Below are 24,848 nucleotides of genomic sequence, written 5' to 3' on the forward strand. Positions count from 1 at the left end.
CATTGTTTGGTTTGCCGGTCGCTCTGCATTTCTATCTTGATGACTCTCTTCAGCTGTGCAGTTCCAAGCCTCAGCACCGATTATATTTCGGAGGCTAAATAACTGCCCTAAAAAACAAAACAAAAACAGACAGCCTTGCGTTGTGTAGCTTGCACATTCGAGCTCCGCCGTGCACTTTAGCACCTCTGTCTCTTTCCACACGCACCATCCACAATACGCACCATCCACAATACGATTTCCAGCGGTTATTCCTGACCCCCACTAACTTCCACGCGGGAGGTGCCAGAGCTCATCTCGGAGGTGCGAAACTGTTATTGAGCAAAAAGCCAACCGCGCACGCACCGGCAGCGCATGACGAGGCGCGCAGACGGACAGCCACGCATCGCCGGTCGCTTTAAAGCCGCAGGATTTGGATTAAATAGCTGCGAGAGAGCCGATGAGGCTTGGAGGAGGAGGGAAGGAGGGAGGGAGCCGAGGGCTGATTTTTATCTTTTACCGGATCGAGAAGGGGAGGAGGCTCGGAGAATGAGTTATTCTTGTAACAGAGTAGAGCCTATTTGCTGTACGGCGTATTAGCCATCGCGTAACTAAAGGCGCAAGTAAATCGGCTCCTGCGGCGACGACGCCGAGAACATCAGAAAGCCTCAGTTCCTGCCAGGTCGCGTTCCGAACAACCCTCTCCTGCCGGACATGAAAGTGCAGCAAGGCTGCAACTCATCAGACATGGGCATCCCGGTTACAACCGAAGAAGAATTGCGCAAACACACCGTAATAACGCCCGAGGATGTGCTCGGGCTACAGAAGATCACCAAGAGTGAGTAACCCGCCGCAACTCGCACGATACGGGGGGATGAGTTCAGCCTTACTGTTAGATGGGATTAGTGCAGACCCATGTGCTCCTTCCTTGTTCGCGGTGTCTTTTTTTGTAAATGTGCTTTCCTTGTTGACAGATACCATGGACAGCGACTCTGACATAACCTCCGAGTGTTATAGCTTAAAAAAAAAAGATTAACCACTTGTAATCAGTGTGCGTTTCAGTCAGTGTGCAGTTGTAGATTAGATGTCTCGTCCAATTGCAGATGTATTTGCCGTGCAAAGTTTGACTGGTACTACTAATGCATCAGTGTGTGTGTGTGTGTGTGTGTGTGTGTGTGTGTGTGTGTGTGTGTGTGTGTGTGTGTGAATGCTTCCAGTTGTTTTGTTTTGTTTTTGTACCTCTGTGTTTGACTGTGTAGGCACTGAAAGAGACAGCAGGTGAGTGTAGGTGCTTCTAATGTGCGCCTCTCAACTCCCACTGCAGGGGAGGGGGGCCTGAGTGATGCTTACTACTCCCTCACCTCAAGATACCTGTGGCTCTGAGGTAACAGGTGGCCGGAGAGGTGATCCACTGATTATAGCTCCTCTCAGACAGTTGGAACAAAAACAAGACAGTGATACCATTAACTTGTTGTTTGTCATATATAACTGACACTTTCCACATTATGTAATGGAAGCAGGGAGGCCACAGAGGCTCTCCCCAGCACCAGGCCTGCTTTCCCAACACTTTAATAAACTTGTGCTGGAGAAGGGGAACAGTGAAAGCCTCTCTCACGTGTCTTCTTCTCACAAGGATGTTTCACGCAGGTGCTTTTAGTCCATCTATTGCATCTCTGTGGTGATCAAGGATGCACTATTATGAAACTGTACAATTTGTGGAGGTGGCTTGTGTGAAAACTTACAGTATAGTAACACTACTCGAGGCCTGCGACAGTTAGTGTGAGCAAAGAAATGTGATTAGCTGATTTTACTTTAGTTTTTTTGAGCCTCATCTTAACAACTTTAGGAGCAAATGTGACCAAACTGTTACTAATGACTGGAATATCCATATGCAGTATTAAAAGACTGTGTGATGAAGCACTAAATCACACCCCAACTCAATGAGAAAAAAAGATGCTAATCTAAACATTAGAGTTAAGATTTCCCAACTATTATCATGCAACAAGAAGGGATTTCAACAAGTGACTGATCTTTCGACAAAGTGAAAAGGCAAACAAATCCAATTTTTTTGCCTTTATTTTTATTTATTCAGTTCGGTTTAAGTCACGCTCTCATTCTTTTCTCAAACAGTCACATGGATTTTCATCCAGTAACCCCTCAGAAGAGGAGAGGCAGTGCTCGGCCTGCATCAGCCTGATAATTCCTAAATCACTCGTGATGGTGCGGTAATCTCCGCTCTCCACTGACATGTAATCTGGATTATGTCAGAATGGCTGTAACAGCATTCTGCAGTGGAGCCATACACCTCAGGTAATTAATGACCCTGGAGACTAGGAATAAGCTTACAAATGTGCTTGCCACTCATTCATTTATTGAGCTGCACCCTGTTATAGACACGCGGTGTGGCTGTAATCCTCGATGGTGAAAGATGACTTTTTCAACCTGTCGTCAAGCCCTATTTCACACCGAGGTGTCCAAAAGTGGTTCCAAGTCCTCACCATTTAACAAAAAACACACACACACATATCCCACAGATAAGCACAGTTTCATATAATTTTGGCTATTGTTTTCTGCTGCAAGGGAAAGAAAATCTTTTAGAGAAAAGGCGTCTGCAGAAAATACCGCAGCCTGCTGTGTAAATGACTTCTCCTTTTGTGCTTTTGGGAAGGAAATGCCACCATTTTGGGGCAGCCCATCTCCAGTCTGTCATGGTGGTTCAGTGCTGATAAGCAAGGCACAGCGCCTCATTGTCACACAGGCAGAACGGAGAAGCAATATAATCCAGGCAGATGAGAAACAGTGCTGTGACATGAAAAATGGCACATAATCAGTTCACTGTTTGCATTACAGATGATTTATGATATGGCTGCAGACGGACATACTGTAAGCAGGCTTACTGCTGACACTAAATTAATGTTGCGCTTGCAATCCTGTAACCTCATATCAAGAATTACTGATGGACAAGAGCGGTGTGAAATATGTTATTCTTGGTTATAATCAAACACAGATTTCTGAAAAAACGGGAGACTTAAATTTAAAATATTTGATCCTGTTACAGACATTTCTGGAAACATTCTATGTTTATTTAATTCTCTATTGTAGCCACTTTCCTGTCATCCACCATGTCTAACTATGTCTCCATGTAAGTGCACTTGAGTGCCGCAGAAAGGCAGTCAGGATTTCAGGAAAATTGTGCCTCTTGCTGAAAATGCATTTAAATTTCCAGCTGACAATTTAAAACATACAGTCCACAGTGAGATTACAGCTACCTGAGAGATCCAGATCCCTGAAATACTGCTGTTAGCAGGTGGATTCAGACAGAAATGACCCTTTGTTGGAACGCTATGGGAAGGGTTGTGACTGTGGGTGTGTTTGGTTTATGATATCAGTGTGCAGCAGTGGATGCATTCACTGTTGCACACCAAAACCATAAAAATACTGAATCAGTCATTCATTACACCTCAGTTGTTTAAACAAATTATAGCTGATTTGAAATGGTCTCTGTCAAAAGTGCTCATCCTCCACACCTGCACTGAATTAACTGTATTTAACGTTTACCTTTCCTTATATTCTGCTGTTGATACAACCAATATACATAGCCAAACTTTCAAACACTGAGGTCATGATCAAAGATGGGCTTACTGGTTTTGTTCTTCAGCCTGTTGTTGCACTGTACCTGATATGGATGAAAGAATGGAGTGCTAATTTATTAGCTAATGCTAGTTAGCGCAGTTAGCTGCAATCATAAACTGACAGCTACAATGCAAAGACACCCATACAGGCTAATTAGTGCTAATTTGAATGAATGAACATAATGATGGATACACTTCATGGATTTGCTTCATGGATTTGCTTGGATGACAGAGCAACCAAACAAATCCAACATAAATGCTCCAAAAGACACAAATACAGTAAAGAGGTTCAGTCTAATGACTGTTCGATGCTAGATGAGGCTGTAGGTGGTCTGGCGAGGAAGGAGCGGCTAGCAGGTCCAGCGGGCATGTGGTGTGGAGGTTTGCCGGACAACTTGGAGGCCAGTCAGTTAAACAGACTAACAGATCTTTATTTGGCTTTAACAGAACAAGACCAGACAAGCCAGGTCTCCACAGCTCTACCCTATTTGTACCTTAATGAGAATAAATACGTATTATTTTCTCTTAGTTTTTAGGTACAGCCATAAAGCTGAAAACCAGGCCAAAGAGACTTCAAAGCTATCACCACAGTGATTTTAAATTAGAAACATAAAATGGTAGAAACAAAGGCTTCAAACCTGATTGTCCATCACTGCTTTCATTACCTGTTGAAGATCAGGCTTTGGGTACTGGGCTGGGGTCAGCAAACATTCAGATTTAACATCATCCTGGGTTCTTTACTACACAGCAAAATCTCCAGTGTTAAATTAACACTTTTGACAGTGTTATATGTTTAAAAGTAACCTAGTCAGTTTTGAAGATTAACAATGGCTAACACTGAGCAGTGCTGATTTTCTAACACTGGAATATTTCTAACATTTTGAGTTATTTTCCAGTGTTAGAAAATCAGCACTGCTCAGTGTTAGCCATTGTTAATCTTCAAAACTGACTAGGTTACTTTTAAACATATAACACTGTCAAAAGTGTTAATTTAACACTCAACAGTGTTGTATTTAACACTCAGAGGTGTGGACCCATATAGACACTCTCCAGTGTTAATTTAACACTGGAGATTTTGCTGTGTAGCTTTGCATTAGCATGTTGTCTCTGCAGGTGCTTGTGAAGCAGTATAATGCATTTGTTTCTGTCTTGGATGCAGTTTGCACTTTACCTTCTCTCTCTTGCCCTTCTGGGAACTAAAAATAAAAGTAATGTCTGCTGTAGACTGCGCTGCTATTTTCCTCCTGCTACACATGAACTTTAAAAACTTTATCCAAGCGGCACGCAGATAAATGAAGACCTTTTGTAATGACACAATTGCAGCTAGTGTAATTACTGAATTTAGTACAGTATTGCATTACATTATTGCATTGCTGTAAGCTTTTAGACTTTGTAACCTGTTGGAGTCAGTCTTGAGCAGCACACAGAGGAAGTGAAGATTTAGCCACTTACATGCTGGCTTTATTTTTCAGAGACCAGAGACGGTCCAGTCAGACCCTTCTAACACAAGCTTTTAGAGTCCATGTTGTGTTGGCAGGTTAGCTATCAAAGCCATGACTTCGATCACATTTTATGGTGCTTAAGTTTCTGTTTTGTTTTCATAGAGAAATCATAATGTACCACAATTCTTCTTAACAACCATGACATCCACAAAACAGCTGAAGCAGACAACCAGATAACAGCACAACTTTTAGAACTGTTTCTTAAATATGATAAAACAGCGATCATTTAACACAATTTTTGCTGGGTACTTACATTCATCATGTTACCTGGTAATGTGAAACTGTCCAGACTGCTTATGCAATTCAAAAATGCCTCAGCCCAGATCTGAACCCAAGCCCTTTTTGGCTGTGAGGTAACAGTACTAATCACCATGCTGCTCTTAAAACCACAATGTCCATTATGAATAGAATGACCACTAGATTTTACCACTTTTCAAGGTGACAGCTATCTTTAGTTGAGACAAAAGCACACATGCACGCAGTAGAAGTTTAGTTTGTGTTGACTTTTTTGCTTTCGATGTTGTTTCATTCATGTCCTAATTAGCCTGAAAAAGGAGATTGGTCAGTTTAAATCAGTTCGTCTGTGCAGGTTTGAACATGGTAATCGCACTCGGTTGCAGACCAAAACAACCGCACCAAGACCACCTCCTCCAAAGAGTCTCAGTCTCCAGAGCGGTTTGTTTATGGTGTGAACATGATCCCACCCTGATACTACTACTGTGTACTATAGATGAGCACAGGTCCAGAATACAGAACCTTCTTCCTGTATTTACTTTTGTAGTTCCCGCCCCAGACACATCTGGCCAATGAGCGGAATGAACATTCTCACGTGGTTAGTTTGCTACAAGTTTACAAGTAGCTTTGGACCAAAGTAAGCAAACTATAGGTTTGAAAACACCCTTAGAGAGCTTTCATCCAGCTGTACCTGTTGTAATGGTCTCGTGAAGGATGGATGTAAAGTTTGGAACCTGACACTTCCCTTTTTCCAAAATACAGCCAGGTTTAAAAAAAAAGTTATCTTCAGTGTAAAAAATGACACCTTCGTGGGAAGAGAGGAGCATGACCACACTAGATGCTTTCTTAGACTGTGGGTCTTTTTACTCAAAGGATCACTTGTGTGTAATTTTGAATTATCCAGATGATTTACTCAAAGCGATCTTGCTCCTTTTACATTAATGGGCAATCAATTATTTGGCCTTAATAAGTCTGGGACACAGAGCAGCGCTTTATCTACATCGGGCGGGATTTCCACTCTGTGATGTGTGCCAGCACAATGGATACAGTTTTAATTAAAATTGATTGGTGCAGCCGGTTCTTAATCTCCCATGCACAGCTGTCGCAAGGTTATTCTTTCGGAGCGATCTGAAGCGCAGAGAGATGGCTTTTGAATCCACATCAGTCACCGGCACGGTCTCGTGAGGTGTCCCTCACATGAGTTTAGGCCTAATTTTTGCTTAAGCAATTGGATTATGGTAAACGTGCACTTGTGAGACGGCCATCACCCTGTATCGGGTCTAACATGGTTACTGATCAATAACCTATGACTCTGTGCTTACTGGCTGGTGCTGGTATTTGTGTTAAGTCATATAATCAATTCTGATTGCTTGTGGATGACAAACCGTGAGAGCTGAAATAGAAAAATTACCACAGGTCAGGGTTTGGTGCTGAATAATTTTAGTTCAGTTGTGTATGCGAAGATGCCACCAGAACCCTCGTAGTGTAATAAACCTTTAGTTTTACTTGAAGATGAATTTAGACTCCCCAGCATAGCTAAGCTAAATGACAATCATCAGTGGAGCATCTGAATAAGTAATTGGAAAATATTCTGCTTATTCAGTAACATTAATATTTTTTCATGCCCCTTACAAATTGCAATCAGCAGTCTAGAAAATTTACTGTGGCTTCAAGAGACTAAACATATGCTTGTAGCCATTCATGCTGGATCTCTGCTCATTTTCTCCTCCTGATAGGAAGAATTTTCTGAAAGAGCTACATCAGATTAAAAATGGGTGATCCTAAACAGGATGTAGTCAACTTTACTCTTTGCTTTTCTGCTGAGCTGGACGTCCTTTACAGATGAAACCTTCTTTCATCTGTTCCCTTTAGGGCTCGCCACAGAGGTGCGTGTCCTCCTTCATCCACAAACTTCTTCTGTGGTCTTCCTTTTTTTCTCCTCCATCTTTAACATTCGTTGTCCAATACTAGTAAAAAAATGGGCGTTTTCTTCTTTTTACACCATCACTAAAATAGGACACTGCACTACTTTCAACACAATCACATTAATATCAACAACAAGAGCTTTTAACTTTTAAACTGAAGAAGTTACTGTCCTTTTGATACACTCATTTCTAATTTTATCCATCCTGGTTGATCCCAATGAAAATCTTCACATCTTCAGCTCAGCCTCCTGTCTTGTTGTCAGTGCCTCCATCTCCAAACCATACAACAACACACAGCTCAAACCAGATATTCACATACACTTCAGAAAAAAACACAAAAACATTTTTTTCTTTACCATCAACAATCGAATGAGAGTAAACTTTTTTGTTTTAAATCAATAAATATTAACATATTTCCTGTATTTGTGAAACATCAAAATAAAAAGAGAGAAAATTGTTATGTATTTTTTACTTTCTTTAAAGCCAGAAGTATACATACACTAAGTTTATTGTGTCTTTAAAGAAAATGAAAACTCCAGATGATTCCATTCTGAGCTTGAGAAGTTCCTGATAGGTTAATTGAGTCCATTTGAGTTGGTGGCACATCTGTGGATGCATATAAAGGCATACCCCAATCACAGAGCCTTTCTTTGACATCATGGGAAAACAGGTCCACAAGTGTGGCTCATCTTTAGGTGCAATTTCCAGATGCCTGAAGGTCCAACGTTCATCTGTTAAGATATATAAAAAGCATGGGAACGTACAACCAATCATCTGGAGGGAGACGGATTCTGAGTCCAAGAGAGGAATGTTTCTTTGATGCGAAATGTGCGAATCACCCCCAGGACAACAGCAAAAGACCTTGTGAAGATGCTGGCTGAAACTGATACGTCAGTGTCACTATCCATAACAAAACAAGTCCCGTAATACCAAAAGCTGAACGGTTACTCTGGGAGGATAAAAGCCATTACTTCAAAACCACCATTAAAAAAGCCAGACTACAGTTTGTAACTGCACATGGGGACAAAAATCTTAATTTCTTGAGACATGTCCTCTGGTCTGACGAATCAAAATTGAACTGTTCGGCCGTAATGATGAAAAAGGGGGAAGCTTCGAAGCCTCAAAACACCATCCCAACTGTGAAGTATGGAGGTGGCAGCATCATGTTGTGGGGCTGTTTTGCTGCAGAAGGGACTGGTGCACTTCACAAAATAGAGGGCATCATGAGAAAAGAAAATTATGTGGACATATTAAAGCAACATCTGAAGACATCAGCCAGGAATTTAGAGCTTGGGTCTTCCAAATGGACAATGACCCCAAGCACTACCTCCAAATTAGTTACAAAGTGCCTTAAGGACAACAAAGTCAAGGTATTGGAGTGGCCATCATAAAGCTCAATCCCATCGAAAATTTGTGGGTGGCACTGAAAAGGCGAGTGCGAGCAAGAAGGCCTACAAACCTGTACCAGTTACACCAGTTCTGTCAAGAGGAGTGGGACGAGATTCCAGCAAGCTATTGTAGAAAGCTTGTGGAAGGATACCAAAAACGTTTGACCAAGTGAAACAGTTTCAGGGCAAACCAAACACAAAGGAAGTATATGTATACTTCTGACTTTGATGAAAGTAATAAAAAAAATACATAACAATTTTCTCTTTCTTCATTCAGACATTTCATAAATACAACAAACACGTTAATATTTATTGATCTAAAACAAGACCCGATTTCATCTTTGAGGGTAAAGAAAATGTTTTTGTGTTTTTTTAAGTGTATGTAAATATCTGGTTTCATTTGCAGCAGGCCTCACTACCATCTTGTAAATCTTCTTCAACTAAAGGAAAAATAAAAGTATTTACATTAAAGTAGTGTTAAATTTACACGCTGTGTATATTGGGAGAAACTAGAGCCCCACAGTGTTGACTTATGCAGGCTATTTGTTAGATGTTTGCTGTGCTGAACTTCACTTTTTACCTATTATAACGAAAGAATTTCCCAGCTTTGAGATAAAAAATAAATAAATAAATTTTTTCTAATGTTATCTTAACGGAGGGACACGGCTTGTTACATATAAATTAACCTACAGTAACATTGCTAACAGGTTTAAATAGTTAAAATCTTTCACCACATGTAATTACTCTGCAGTAGACTAGTTATAGTGATTATTTGGTACTCTGACGTTGCATTTCTTTTTCAGTGTTACCAAGATTTTGTTGCATTCATGAAATTCGAGACCTAAAATAACTAAAAGCGTTTAGTTTGCTTATGTTTTATTATCAACAAAACAGAACAATTTTAAAGAAAAACAAACCGTATAGACCCACTTTAAAACAGAGTTGAGCCATTATGAGTTCTTCCCATGCTTGTGCTAAGGAATTAAATTATAAGTAATGATAATAAGTTTGAGAAACAGATAAAAGTATTTGCTGAAATATAGGAAAATAGTAAAAGACACATTTCAAATTAATTCTGACAGAAGTCCAGCCACAGGTAAAGTATACCAGCAGCATCGGAGATTAAAGCAAACAAATCTGACCATCACTGTTAAGTTTCTTATGACACTTTTATTTTCAGTTCATAGCTAAGGACACTAAAACAGGACGTGTATAGATGTGCATCCATGCTAGCCACTGATACGGAGGTCTAGAGAATTTAAGAGGATCATTTTCTTAATCTAGTTTTCTTATCAGAGCCAAAGGGGGCCACTGGAGACAGGTGGAAGGGCCACATATGGATCCAAAGCCACAGGTTGGAGGCCCATACTATAAGAGTTCAAATATTCATATCAGTGTGCTGCTGAATCTGCTGCTTTAAGCAGTCTCTATCTATTTGCAAGGTGCAGTTTTACAAGTTACAATAAAAACATCAGTAGTTTTTTTAAATATGTTTTTATATTTTGAGCTGTTTTGTTCTGCAGTTTAATTTGAGCTATTTTATGCACTTTTTAAAATGGATGATGTCCATGAAGAGAGGTGGAGTGTGTGTGTTTACTACCAGGCAGAGGTTATATCATACTCCATACTGAAGTGGTTCCACCTGAAGAACAGATGACCTACATTCAGTATACATGTGTGCACTACCCTACAAATCAAACCTGCTGATCTTTGAGGATCTTTGCCTGCTATCAGCTGAAACACTCAGTTTATTTAAATGCAGGTTGAAGACTCACCTATTCTTAGCTGCATTTGAATAAAGCATCAAATCCACACTTTTAAGCTTAAATTTCAAAACTTACATTTTAACTACAGATTTTATCTACTGTTTTTTTAAATCAATTTTAAATCATGCTTTTTATTTGTTTTTGATTTTTTAATGTCTCTGTAAAGCACTTTGAATCACCTTGTTGTTGAATTGTGCTATATAAATAAACTTGCCTTGCTAGCAAAAAAGAGAAATTATATGTTTAATTTCAGCATTTGCAGTTTTTGTAGGGATTTTACTTTTTTATTCTCTGAAGGCTAGTTTAGGCATAAAAGCTACTCTCAGCTGTTCTGTTACCACAAGGGGTCGTTCCATTGGGTAGCACCGCATGTTTGCTCTGCATTGGCAGAGTTTTATGCCAGATTCCCTTCCTGAGGCAACCCCAGAAGGGATTTGTGCCTCCAGCTGGAACCAAACCAGCATGCTTGCAATTGCCAAGCAAATGTTTTAACCACTGCACCATAGCTAGGCATAAAGGGTGGAAAAGGAAAACAGCTGGCAGAGGTAACAACAATCACTCCTTGTAGTAAGCTAGGTGAATGCTATCATCTGTTTTCACTCCAACATCTTAAAAAGAAAACAATGGGAAAAAAATTCTCAAATTTTCATTGCTTTGTGTGCTTTTGTGTGTGTGTGTGTGTGTGTGTGTGTGTGTGTGTGTGTGTGTGTGTGTGTGTGTGTGTGTGTGTGTGTGTGTGTGTACATAAAGTGCAATCAACATACATAAAGTGCCATTTTTCAATATGCCAAAAACTGGAATGCTAATATATTTGTGGGGGCAAAATGCCCGTCCCCACGAGTTTAAAGGTATTTTTGAGACTCAAAATGTGGGTTTTGTGTCAGGGTTACAACTAGTTTATGGTTAGGTTAGAGTTAGGCATTCATTTCTGATGGTTAGGGCAAGTGGCTAGGGAAGGCATTATGTCAATTGTTTGTCCTCACTAAGATATGAAAACAAATGTCCACAAGATTATTTGTTATATCCACCCCTGAGAAGCTACAGACGACTCTGCTATTTTTATCCAAATCCGCCACGTGAACCAAAGTCAAGTGATTAGTGCACAAGCAAAAATTATGCAGGTAATTAAAGAACTTGCGTAACAAAATTGACATAAATATTTGATTAGTAACTAATGTGATTACTTAATTTAGGAACCATAGTGCATTGCAGACGAATGTAAAGAATTACCACCAGCACTGATCATAAGATACAGGAAGCCCCGGATCTTTTCCCCCCTCTTTTTTCTGGTTGGAGAAAGATAAGAGGAGAAAAATCTCATCTGCATTCAGCTGCTCAGAATGCAACCTCTCCATGAACCTCACCATTTGTCAGTTTGCCTGCAGGTTCTGTTAACTGAGAGACATGAAACAACCCGCCGCACTCAGGTGCACCATACATCATTACGTGAACTCCAACGTGTAATGCTAATGCCACAAGCAGCCAAAGGCTATGGATTTAAGGTGAAAACATGCAAACATGTTTTGCATTTTCCTTACTTGTGTTCTTAGATTTATTCAAAACAAGGTCTTAAAACTAATCAAAGGCCACGCAGTCAAAGAATGAGCCATGTGGAGTCAATCCCTGTGGCTGAAAGTCTGTAACTCCGGGCTAATCTCAGGGATTAGGGAGCTATAAGTGGCACCCGTCAGACAGGCTCTGGGAGTCTGAACGCAGGAGCACAGCATGACTCTTGACTTGGTGCTAATTTTACTCTCTGTAGAGGTGCTGCTGCCTCTTTTCAGGACTCTGTTGACAACTGAAAATTCATGTATTTAACAAAAGCCTGATGTTAGTCTAATAGCATGAGTCTGATTGTTATCCAAGAAATTAGATGTGTCGAGGTTAGAGTAAGATCCAAAAGGCAAAGGCAGAATTAAAGGCAGCCTACCTGAGCTGGAAGATAATGACATGTTTCAGCAAAATGACAAGTACAGTAAGGTCTCATGTCACAAGTGGAGTCACTGTTTTCACTGCCACAGGATGTCTAATTTCTCCTGCACTTCAGGCACATCCTGCACAAACCTCCATAGGAGGAGGCCTCAGGCATACCTCCATTGGATCCCAGACGTGGTGCATTTCGTTTGCATACGACTGATGTCAAATCCGAGATGCTTTCCTTTGATTTGCTGCTGCACCTTGTTGTTGTGGAGCAGGCAGGTGGAACAGGAGAAGGAAAAAGACTGGCTAATCGAGCTAGTGCTCTATCACAAGGAGCGTTGCTAGGTGACAGTGTTGAAGGAAGTGAAGTGCAGCACTTTGTGTGTGTGTGTGTGTGTGTGTGTGTGTGTGTGTGTGTGTGTGTGTGTGTGTGTGTGTGCAAAAAGGAAAGAAGAGCAAACTGACGAATAGAACCATCATTTTAACCACATTTTTATGGATGTCCTGTCTTTACAATGATGGACGGTTATTTTCTTGTACTTTTTTCCTTGTTAGTGAGATGCTGTGTACAGGTTTCCTTTTTACAGCACCAGTGAAGCTACGCGTTCAACAAGTTTTACTCTCTGGACAAAACTTACTGTGTGTAAAGCCTAAAATGTTCTATTTTAAGCTTATTCTTATTCCCCAGGTGTTAAATAATGCTGTTTTCTGAAAGTCACTTAGAGGTACATACAGTGCCCTTTAGCACTGTGTATTTGTGATGCGCTGATTGAAACAATAGTTAGACGACGGTCACTTCCCAATCCTCACATATGGATGCTTGCTCTAGACCTCTGTGTCACATTGACACAGAGCATAATTTTTTAAATGTGCAGGGGTAATCTTCATGGCTGGAATATGTTAAGATGCTGGCTTCAGCAGTAGTATTTTTCTTCCCATTAATCAGCAGTTACGTAACTTACAACAGACTCCTGAAACACCCCTCACAGGACACCTTAAAGAAAGCAGTCCAATGCCTTTAGACTGGTTGGGTAAACTCCCACACACCCTTAAATATCTTCCAAAGATACAACTGGTGGAGTAGCCCCCGAGCAGGATGAAAACCATCTAGAGCAGAGTTAACTCCTAACTTAATTGCTTTCACAGACGATATATAAATAATTCCAAATGTGCTATAGTAGGTAGATTTGCCCCAGCTACATGTTTTCAGAAACCAGTCTGAGACCTATTTGTTTATACTGTACTTCTCTGTCTTTTTTTATTTCTTTTTCTTTCTTTCTTTTTTGGTGTTCTAAATATGTTTCACAAACTGAAAATGACATTTTTCCTTCAGTTTGTGTGTTTTTCCCCTCACACCAAATTTTGTGTTCTCTAAACACCGAGCATGTGAAAGGGGTATATTTTATGACTACTACAAATCTCTGAAAGGCAGTCACCCATCATCAGTCAAGCTGCTCCATGTGCAGAGGCTGTGAAATCAAAGTGTGTTTTGTAGTGTGTAGTCTGGGCTTCATGCGACCGTAGGAGCACACAGAAGTGTGCAAATTCTTGCACTGCACTGGATGAAAGTGATTTCATTGGCTTTGCTATCAGATGAAACGCTCCATCTGTCTTTTTCATCAGGTTTGGCAAGAAGCCGTCTCTGATTCACCAAGTACATCTATCAGTCATCTGTCCACAAAGACAGCAAGTTTAGTAGCTGTTACAGAAAATAGACTTAGAGCACTCGTCAGACAGATTGTGAGAAAAGGAAGGGCTATTTCACCAAAAATGATGAGTTCAGTTTTCCTTGAGGTTGTAACATAAAAGATTCTTACTGGACAGAGGGAAAGAGCACTGACTTTGAGTTTTCAGTCAATGTTCGTTCGATCAAAACAGCCAAAGGCGTTCTAGCAATGTTATAATATACTGTGAGTAAACTGTGGGAATAGTTCTGACCTAATCTTTGATTTTGTATGTACAGTACTGTGCAAACGTTTTGAACCACCCGTCATTTCTTATATATTTTGCTTCCGAGGAGCGAGATATAGTTCTCCAGGTTTTCTGAAGTCCTTTCAGCGTTTCTTTGGACATTGGCTGCTTTTTCACATAATTTCAGTCCAGTCCTTGTACCTGACCATTTTCAGAAGAATGTTTGTCTTATGAAAAGTTTTGGTTCAAATCAAGGAAGGAGAGAGGCCATCTGTAAAACACGGTAAAGGCTGTTATGGTTTGGAGCTGCATTTCAGCCAGTGGTGTTAGAGATCTTGTAAATATCGATGTGACTATAAAAGCAGAAAAGTATCATCAAATTTTGATCCACGGTCCAGTATCATTTGGAAATCATCTGATGGCCAATAGCTTAATTATTCAGCATCACAAACATCCTAAACACACTGCCAGTGCAGTAAAAGCATACCTGTCAGAATAACACATAGATGAACACTATCAGTCATGGATTGGCCTCCCCAGAGCCCAGACCTGAACATTATTGAAGTAGTATGAGATCATCTTGACAAAGAACAGAACAAAAGGCAGACAACATCCAGAGAAGAGCTTTGAATATCCTTTAGGAAGCCTGGAGAACTATTCCTTAAAGAAATTACAAGAAAGTTTAACAGGAGAGTTCAGACTGTGCTAAAGAATAAAGGCGGCCTTACCAAATACTGACATTCAGGCCTATTAGCATGGTAACTATCTGTGCCTTATATGCAGTATTTCCATATATGTATGCTGATGTTTCAATAAGTCATTGCACCTATTTCCTGTTTTCATAGCAGAATATAAAGAAATCAAAGGTAGCTCAAGACTTTTGAATAGTGCAGTACGCATGCGAGAGTTTCCTTTTTAAGTTGATGGTTTAACCGTCGGAGCAGGGTAACACACCGATGGACTTCAGTGTAACATACCCAATACATCCTTCACTTTGAAAATAATGTCAAAGCTGCAATTACAGTAGCTATTTTAAGCTTTGGATCCTGAGTGTAAACACTTTCCTCTCTGACTCTGCTGCATCCCTGAAATAGTCATTTAGCTCAGGACCCTGACATGCTGTCATATTAAACATGAGCTGTAAATGGTTTGGGGGAGGTGAGAGAGGTTGTAGATACTTATGTTATTAGTGTGAGTAACCCAAACAAGCATCTAATCTCTGCAGCATGAAGAGCGTAGTTTTGCACTGTGTTAGATAACAGTATTTGATTCAGCTTTCAGCCAAGACGACGATTTCAGTTCTTGGGTTTATTTCAAAACGACTCCATGCTAATCGCGTCTAGGCCACATAGCATGCAGGCACTCTTTAAATCCTATGTGAAAGTTGCATTTGCAGCAGTAACATTAGGCTTATAGTAATGTTCCCAGTGCATATAAGCCCCTCACATTAAAAAACCACAGCACTAGAGGACGCTGCAAATAAACACACGCTATCTATACTCTCACTGTTTCAGAAAGTAACCGAAAAAAAAATTTTTTTTAAAGGCAAAAATCTCTTGATCACGCCGTTATTCACTATGAAAATGGAAAGTCACTCCAGTTTCAGAAAACACAAGCAATATAAAAATGCTGCAAAAACACACAAAAGTACAACAGACATAGAAAAAAAAACCTCATAGAAAGGGGAAGCATTACCATGACGGACCAGCTGCGGAAGTGACAAGCTAACGGTAACTGTTTTAGTGACTAAACCAGGGGGTTGCGTTCATTCAGCCATTCTGTTCATGGTTTAGTGTCAAAGTATCCACATTAATCTATTAATAGCAAATTCATTTTTTTAATGATCAAATATCCCAAATTGAATTACACTTAATGTTTAATGTGGTAACTGAATCCCCCTGGACTGTAGCTAACTCCGCATGACATTCCAGAAAGCTTGCACAGATTCCCAACCGAAAAACAAATGATGATTTACAGAATACACAACTGGGCTCCCAGCATCAAGTTTTTACAGCTGTCTTCTTCTTCTAAGTTTTTTTTTCTTTTCTTTTTTTACAGTGCAGTTCACGTCTGAAGCTGGTCCGTCACATAATTGTCTCCCAAAAACACTTCCGTTTTGTTTTGTCTGCTTTTTGTGGTGTTTTTCCATTTTTCTTAAGTTGCAGTTTGTTTGACTTCACAGGGCCACCGTAGAAAGATGACACGATCTCATTCACCTAAATATCAAAGCTCATAAAGTTTTTAACTCTATGCAAATTGTGAGTTAAAATACATGTCAGATGTTAGCATTGGTTGGAGTGTGAAAGAAACTCTAAAGAACCAAAGAGACTGTCCTTAGAAAAAATAATAAGGTCTGTTAAGTCATGGGTCTCACTTCACCACCTGTGTAAATCTCCATTAAAACCGTGCAAAATAAGGGATTTTCTTTAACTCCGGCATAACAGCATTCAGATTTCTTCTTTTTTAAGATTATTATTACTTTATCAATAAATTGATTGATTGATTATGATTATTATTGGTGTTCAGTAAATTTCACATTAAGTGTTGTGTGTTAACCTTTATGAAGAAGTCTATAAATACCTCAGAGCAGGTGGCTAAAGCCTGTGTGGCCCATCTGCTCCTTAACCCTCAGAAGGAAGGAGTCAAAGATGTAACTGTGCAGGTGTGTGTGTGTGTGTGTGTGTGTGTGTGTACAAATACATAGATCCGTTCAAGTCAGGTGATAACGCATTTAGTGTAACTTATGTTTGTCTTTCTTAATGTATCATATGAAAGGCTCAGAGAGAAAGACCCTTCAACACTTACGCAACGTAAACAGCTAATAATACTTGCCCTTACCATACCCTAATGAGATACAGTGTGTGCATTTGTGTCTGCGCTTCTCAAACAGTCAGTCCATGTGATGGTAAAACACAATAAGCCTCTTAGATCTAATCCTGCCCCGTTGGGAAGGCAGTGTCTCACACATGCCACGCACACATACGTGCACACATACGTGCACACATAGCGCCAACGTGGCCAAATCTGACAGTTCTTTGGTTTAATGCCATCAAAATCCTGAAAGAGAAAAGTGATAAAAAAAAACCATTTATTGTTATTGTCGGAAAGCAACCTGTTTGGTCAACAATATTACAGGACAGTAAAAAAGTCATCATCATCATCATCATCTTTATTCATTAAGCATTCTAAAACAACCACAGGTGATACAAAGTGCTGAACATTGGAACAAAATAATAAAATTATATAATACATTAATAAAAAAACAAATGAAAGCAAAAAGCAAAGTAATTAATTAATTAGTTAGTAGCTAATTTAATTACAAGAAAAGCTAAGTCTCGCTGAGGCTGAAAATCAAAGGATAAAATTGGGGTTAAGACGTGTTTTAAAAGTGGACAAAAATTCTTTATCGTAATTTAGATTTTCAGCACATGAGAGCAGCAAATGAAAGGTAACAGCATCCGAAATTATATGAGAATGAGAATGTTTGCTTTGACCCAATACAATGTTTCTTTAAAAAAAATAACAATAAAATAAAAATCAACAACACACAACAAAAAGGAGAAACTGAAGACATGTTAATGTAATGTGGCATATAAAGGCACAGGAAGAGAGGAGAACTGCTTTTTGCACCATGGGAGGTCTCCCACCAGCCTGAATTTACAGCAGGAAAAACCAAGTTGTGGTCCAGAGCCATCCATAAGCTTCAAAAACAGCCACAACGAGGCAAGATTTACAGTGCTGCTTTGGTGTCCGGTTGTAGATCCTAAGCAGGTATGCAACTGATGCAGTTCTCCAAACAATAACATGTAGCTTTGTTGTTGATGATGCCCTGCATAGGTCAAATACAGAATAGTTGAAAAGTGCAGTCCAGAGCAGGAAAGTGGAAGGCAGATGTGTTCCCCATGAAAGAGAAAACCTTTGGTTGGCTCTAAAAGGCCCCTGAAAAGTCTAGAGAGGAACAACTAGAGAGAGAAAGCGAGATCATATTTCTCATATATGCGCTTCTCTTTATTATTTCCCAGTGTAATCCAGAATTGAATCCTTCTCTTCACATACAAAGGCTTGAATGATTAGGCGACATTGTCTGTGCTGCTCATAGGGGACTGTCAGATTGTTTGGGGCTTTCAAGGTATAAAACCTGAAGCAACTGTTATTGTTAGCTGCCAATATGAAAACTAAATACAACTGAAATTAATTAAATTGAACTGAATTGGGTGACTGTGGGAAATTATTTTTGTTTGTAACACCGCTCCCAGGTGATTGTAGGATCCTTATCTTACAACACAAAGCACCTTTGCTTCTCTATATAAATGCATGTAGAAGTTGATCTGCAAAGCTGTCTGTAGGCTCTGCATAGAACCAGAGCAAAACTATGTTTAAGCCATTAAACTTCAACTTTAGTTAAAAGTTAAATAAAGAAAAGCTATTTCTAAACAACCCTAACATACAACTCATGCATACAATAATAGGATCACCATATTGTTTTCTGTATTGTTTTGTAAGATTTCTTTATCTGAAGGTAAGTATATGCATACTCAAACCAATCACAAAAACAATTCAATCACTCGCCAGAAATGAGACTACATAACTGCCGCTGTCAAACCTGACTCTGGGCGTATCTTCCGGTGCACATAAGTACAAACATATGAGAGATTAGTGAGTTGCTTTGAAAGTTAGAAACTTTGAGTAACGTGTTTAGCTTCTGCTTTGTGTGTCTATCCTTTTGAGCGACTCAGACAATTCCCTGAGCTCAGCGTGACCTGAACGTCTGTCTTGGCTTTCACTGAAGTAGCTGAAGTAGGGAGTTTTGTATTGTGACTTCTCTCGGCGCAGAGGAAGATAAAAACGTGCAAAAATGGCTTTCCTGGCACCGCTGTGATGTTACACCGGTGACTATTCTTCAGCGCAGAGCTGGCTTTTATGAATGTGAGACCGGTTCGGGCCTGCCTGTAACAACAGATATGACTGTTTCTTGGAGTGTAACAGAAGTCTGTGGTTAACTGACAGTTGGTTTTGTATCATGTACAAAACAACAGAAGAACCTAAGACACATTTTTTTCTTTTTTTCTGTCTTCAGATTACCTCTGCTCTCCAGAAGAAAACGTCCACATGATCGACTTCACCAGATTTAAGATCCGTGACATGGAAACGGGGACTGTCCTCTTTGAGATCACCAAACCTCCGACACCAGGTGAGCTCCAACGTGCAGAAACTAGATAACACATTATATGGCAGGTCCAAAAACCTTCCAGTATGTCAGATGGTTTATTGGTTCATCAGTTTAATAGGAAAAACCTGCACGCATATGTGCATAGCTCAAATAAGCCGAGCAAGGGCTGGAACTCAAAAAGCTGACTGCTTTTTGTTGTTTTTATTCATCTTGTCTTCAGCTGGTGGTAAAAAGCAGTGTGACCCCAATGCCGGCCGTTTTGTCCGATACCAGTTCACCCCGGCTTTCCTACAGCTGCGGCAGGTTGGAGCCACGTAAGTCCCCATGTGGTGTAATATCCGGTCAACCCTGCTGCTCCGACTGAGGGAACGTACCGGAAGTAGGATATGTGTAGGCTCTGGTGTCACAGGCAGCAGGCTGACAGCGATGAGTGTGAACAGAGTGGCCCAGCCCATCTGCTGAGTCGGGCACCAAGTAGCCAAAACTGCTCATCATGAGACTGAGTGCAGATTTCAAACCAACACATCAACTGACTAATCTAAACTGGGATTAGCCCTAAATTTGTATCATTATTATTGGTAGTAGTATTATCATCATCATTATTATTATTATTATTTGGATTATGTGTGTGTTAACCTGTAGAGTAAATGGTTTTAGTGCATTTGACAGCTGGATGGATGGACCCAAAATGTAGGCCTGAGAAAATGGAAAGTAAACTCAAAATCAGCTTTAATGCTGTGTTTTTACTAAAATACAAAATAATGCAGGTCAAGAACAAACTTGCCAAAACTACAACTCTTCTAAGAAAACACGCAAGGAGGAAAGACTGAGACAATAGATATACACCGGAGAGGAAACAGGTGGGAGGACAGCTGAAACCAATCAGAGATGGCGCGACAGGGGAAGTAGAATTAAATGCAAAGCACTAGTGACAGGAGACTATCAAAATAAGACAAGAAATAACTAACACTGAGACCAAGACTCAAATATACAATTATATAGTTAGGGCTGGATCCCTTTGTTAGTGTGCAATATGCTTAGGCTGCTGGGGACTTGGGACCATGATGCACTGGGTTTTTCTTCTTCATTCACCTTTTTTCACTCCGCATTTAATCATTAGTTATTCATCTCTGTGTTTCCTACAATGTGCCTTTTGTCCTGTCTTCTCCCCCTCGTCCTCAATTGGTCGCAGCAGATGGCTTCCCTTCCCTGAGCCTGAAGTTTCTTCCTGTTAAAAGGGAGTTTTTCCTTCCCACTTTCGCCAAGTACTTGCTCATGGAGGTAGTCTTTTTGTAGGTATATATAAAGCACCTTGAGGTGGCTGCTGTTGTAATTGCTGTTCTATATAAATGAAATTGAATTGAAAAGAGGTCAAAACATAAGATGGAAGGAACAGAATTTGGAATACAAAAGGGAATTTAAAAACCTATCGTCAGCTAAAACAAGCAGGGAACTAAAGGCACAGATAAGAAATCATAAACACAAGGAAAGTAAAACTAACAACATAAACAGAGAGCTCCTATCTGAAAACCAAAAGGAAGTCATAAACCCACAAAACACAGACCAAACCTAAAGGTCTTTGCAACAAAGGGTCAGAACTAAAGTCGTGAAAACAACAACCAAGATTGAAAAAAAGGTCCCATAAACACTAAGAAATACAGCAAGCTAAATATCAATATTATAGAGTATAGAAACATAAAACAAGATAAGAATACAAAATTATAGAAAACCCAAAACTCCCCAAAACTCAAAACCCCTGACAGTCTTCATTTTTTAATTTTATAACTTCGATTTATCCTTTTTATCATTTCTAATCACATTTAATTCACCAAACTATGTTTTTTTTAAGCCTCCTTTATGGGTGTGCTCCAGAGCAAGCTAAACAAAACCAGGCCTTCTTTGCATTACCGGGCTTAACAAAATGTGAAACCTCAGTCAGAGATAACAGGTATCACGACTATGATTATCGACTCTCTTATTTAACTCAGACTTTCTGCTTCAGGCTCACATAAAAGTTTGACGTGTTGTTTCGCTCTTCTTCCAAGCAAAAAGGGGATCGATGGCACATGGTCTGCTCCAATCAGAGACATTATCAGAGGAACAGGTGATGGAGATGTAAGCAGAATGTAAAAATATAACAGTAAAGAATAATTAAGACAAGAGAGCAGTGCAGTGTGTTGTAAGTAAAGTGATTTGCTCGTCACAACCGCATAAAAATAATAAAGCTAATGTGTTTATTTTTTCACTGCTATTTATTTCTAATGTGAAAGCTACTTGTTAGAGCTCTGAAGCAACCAATGCAATTAAACACTAAAGGCTACTCAGCGTGTTCAGATCTGACACTCTCCCATAACCTAATAAAGGAGACTTGCATCCTTTCTGCTTCCATAGGAATTAAGAGGCTTTAGTAGCAGCCAGGTGCTGCTTATCGGATGTCTGTGAACTTCAGGCCCTCAGACTGTGCTGCATTAAAAACAGACATGATTCTGTCAGGAATCAGGAACTCTTCCAGAAATCGTTTTCTTTGATCACAGTTTGTTGTGAATTCCACAAATCAGTCAAAAAAGACATATCCATCCATAATCTAGAAACACCACCATATTCTTCTCCTAAAAGTCCAGCAGCTGCTCTCCTCAGTTCCTACATTTTACAAACTGTTATAAGAAGAGGTGATGTTACACGGTGGTGAACACAAACCCTGTCCCAAATTTTTCCAGAGGTGCTGCTGCCATCAAATTCAAAACAAGCTTTTTCTTAAGATGTTACATTTTCTCAGGTTAAGTACTTGATATGTTTTCTGTGTTCTGCTGTGAGTAAAATATGGAATTTCTGAGATTTGCAAATAATTGCATTCAGTTTTATTCACGTTTTAAGCAGCCACCCTTTTGGAATTGGGTTTGCAGATAATCTAGATTGATTGTTACTAGGCTTTTCCCTTGTTGCGTTCTTACAACTGTTATCATAAGTGTCAAAAGCAGCGACAGCAGTTTGTATTTCCATTCCCTTACTCGTTGGTGGGTGTATTTTGTCCACTTTGTGTCTCTGCAGAGTGGAGTTCACGGTTGGTGACACCCCCATCAACAACTTCCGTATGATTGAGAGACACTACTTCCGCGATCAGCTGCTAAAGAGTTTTGATTTCGAGTTTGGCTTCTGCATGCCCAGCAGCAAGAACACGTGCGAGCACATTTATGAGTTCCCCACGCTGTCCGAGGAAATGAGTGAGTGTCACACACTCCGACGCACTCGAGACAAATACCCCCGCCCCATGTTTAGATGGATTTGATGTTTTAGAACGCTGTGTGCTGTCTCTCTCCCTCTCTCAGTGCGTGAGATGATCCTGCACCCTTACGAGACACAGTCTGACAGCTTCTACTTTGTGGACAACAAGCTGGTGATGCACAACAAGGCAGATTATTCCTACAGCGGAGGGCCGTAGGAAAGCCTCCATCCTGCAACCCTCCACCATTTCTCTCTTTCTCCTTCCCTGTTTTAGACATTTTCGATAATCCAGCTATCACTTCAGGACCAGAAACAGATGAACTGATGGACAAATCACTGGCATTAAATACTCATGTCTCCTTCCCTGTTAAGCTCCATGCATTTCCATTCAGGTACTGAGCTGCCCGGCCAATCAGATTTCTCCCTTTGCCTCTTTTTTTTTTTTTTTTTTGCAGAAACACTGAATTCTGCAAGTTTTATCCTCAGTTTGCATCAGCGTGCGTGAGTGAGTGTGTGGGCAGCAAACACATGCGGTGTCTGTACATAGTGTTGCTTTCTGTCTGTATATGTGGGTTCCAGTTTCTCATCAGGAAAACTTTTTTATTTTATTTTGTGTGTTTTGGAAGAGAAACCGAAGTCAAACAGACAAGGCGGAAACACAGAATGAGACAAAGGAGGAAATGAAATTGCCCTAAAAGCAGTAAGAATAAAAAAAATCAGATGTATATTTACAGTATATAGTTTGTATAGGAGTCTCACTGTATTTGTACTGCAGAGGTTCAGCAAAGTCTTTGTAGTGGCACACACATCTGAATGATTCGGTCCTCCTCCTGTGATCTGCCATCGTTCAGTTGAATGACGGCACTGTGTACTCTGTCTTTGTGAATGTGTCACTTGTTGTCATATATTTTCATGTCCGTAGTACTACTACTACTGTAGTGCGTGAGGAGTATTTTTTAAATAAATAGCCATTTTGGAAAAAGTGTCAGAGAGTTACACTAGCCCAAAGTCAGATACCAATTTTGATATCCAGTACGATCTCTGTAGTACTGAGCACTGTGTATACTTTAATTACAATAAATGTTTTAAGCAAAAAAATAAATAAAAGTATGTAAAAAAGTTTTGACAACCAAAATTCCATAACTGCAATAAATGTGGGATTTTTGTGGGACCTTGATATTTGCTGGGTTTTTTTCATTAACAGTGAGGTTCACTCCAAATACACCCACTAAAAAAGAAAAAAGACCTAAAGTTGAGGTACAGACGATACTATTGACTGAACTTGATTACCTTTAAATGGACTGCAGTGGTTTATAAATTCCCTAGACTGCAGACTTTCCATTTAACATCCTCTACACTTTAAGATCCGCAGGTCGTTTGTGTGCTTTTACTTGGAATTCTTCTTCCTTTGACTTATTTGATGTAGAAAACAGTCAAATGCACACAGAAAGTAAAGCATGTCCAAAGATTATTCCTAACACGCAACAAGCAAAACGTGTTTTTGTCGCCATCTTCTGTAGCAACAGTCTTACTGCACCGTTATTATTGCATCTCCCACTGTATCACTCATCAATCATCAGCATCTTTTCTTTCTTTTTTTCCCTCTCAGCACATACTGTGCATGGTTTGAGCCAGTGAGTACATGATACACAGACTCTGGTCAATGGTGTATAAACATGAAACAACAAGGGGTTTTTTGGACACCCAGAGGCAGTGGAAACCTTTCAGAGCAAAATTAGCAACCATGTAAGGTCATATTTCCAACCACCTGGTTTCATCCAAATATCTATCATCGACAGAATATTCTAACGGTTTCCAACTGTTTTCTTCTAATAGCAGGTAAAAGCAGGTGTAACTAATCACATTAATGAAGCTTGGTGCTGTTCTGCTTAGAAACTAAGCCTTCATTAACGTGATTAGTAACACCTGCCTTATCTTGCTGACTAGTTCAAGTCAAAAACAGCTGCTGTGAAGAAGGTTTGTTGTGTTTGTTTGCTGCTTGTTGCTGATCAGGGAGTGAGCCGCAGGAAGAAACAATGAACCAAAACACATGCACTTTGTAAACCTCTAATACTGAATAGTCTAATTCATCAGGAGCTATAAGAAGAAATGGAGGCGGAAAAATGTTTCAGACAATAACTATACACGAGCTCTTCTGTCCTATCAGCTGAACTGTGACTGCATGCAGTGAAAATCTCAACA

The 24,848-nt window shown here is 39.9% G+C and overlaps 1 protein-coding gene across 1 annotated transcript; it reads left to right on the forward strand.

The window, feature by feature from the left end:
- Positions 1 to 249: 249 nt before the first annotated feature.
- Positions 250 to 23,817, forward strand: unc119a1 (unc-119 lipid binding chaperone a1). Its single transcript, XM_085429977.1, has 5 exons — positions 250 to 814; positions 19,332 to 19,445; positions 19,645 to 19,738; positions 22,473 to 22,645; positions 22,751 to 23,817. The coding sequence occupies exons 1-5, from the start codon at positions 691 to 693 to the stop codon at positions 22,861 to 22,863; spliced, it is 618 nt and encodes a 205-aa protein (XP_085286103.1). The 5' UTR covers positions 250 to 690; the 3' UTR covers positions 22,864 to 23,817.
- Positions 23,818 to 24,848: the final 1,031 nt, after the last annotated feature.

Source organism: Copadichromis virginalis, linkage group LG14 (assembly GCF_057382275.1).
Source record: "Copadichromis virginalis isolate Kocher_CV1m ecotype Utaka linkage group LG14, C_Virginalis_male_GT1.1, whole genome shotgun sequence".
Taxonomy (NCBI): domain Eukaryota; kingdom Metazoa; phylum Chordata; class Actinopteri; order Cichliformes; family Cichlidae; genus Copadichromis; species Copadichromis virginalis.

Bases quoted from the DNA above. Each gene is read 5' to 3' on its own strand.
- unc119a1 (XM_085429977.1), top strand. From the start codon at position 691: ATGAAAGTGCAGCAAGGCTGCAACTCATCAGACATGGGCATCCCGGTT. The intron at 815-19,331 runs GTGAGTAACCCG...TTCTGTCTTCAG, and splicing joins GCTACAGAAGATCACCAAGA to ATTACCTCTGCTCTCCAGAA. The intron at 19,739-22,472 runs GTAAGTCCCCAT...GTGTCTCTGCAG, and splicing joins CTGCGGCAGGTTGGAGCCAC to AGTGGAGTTCACGGTTGGTG.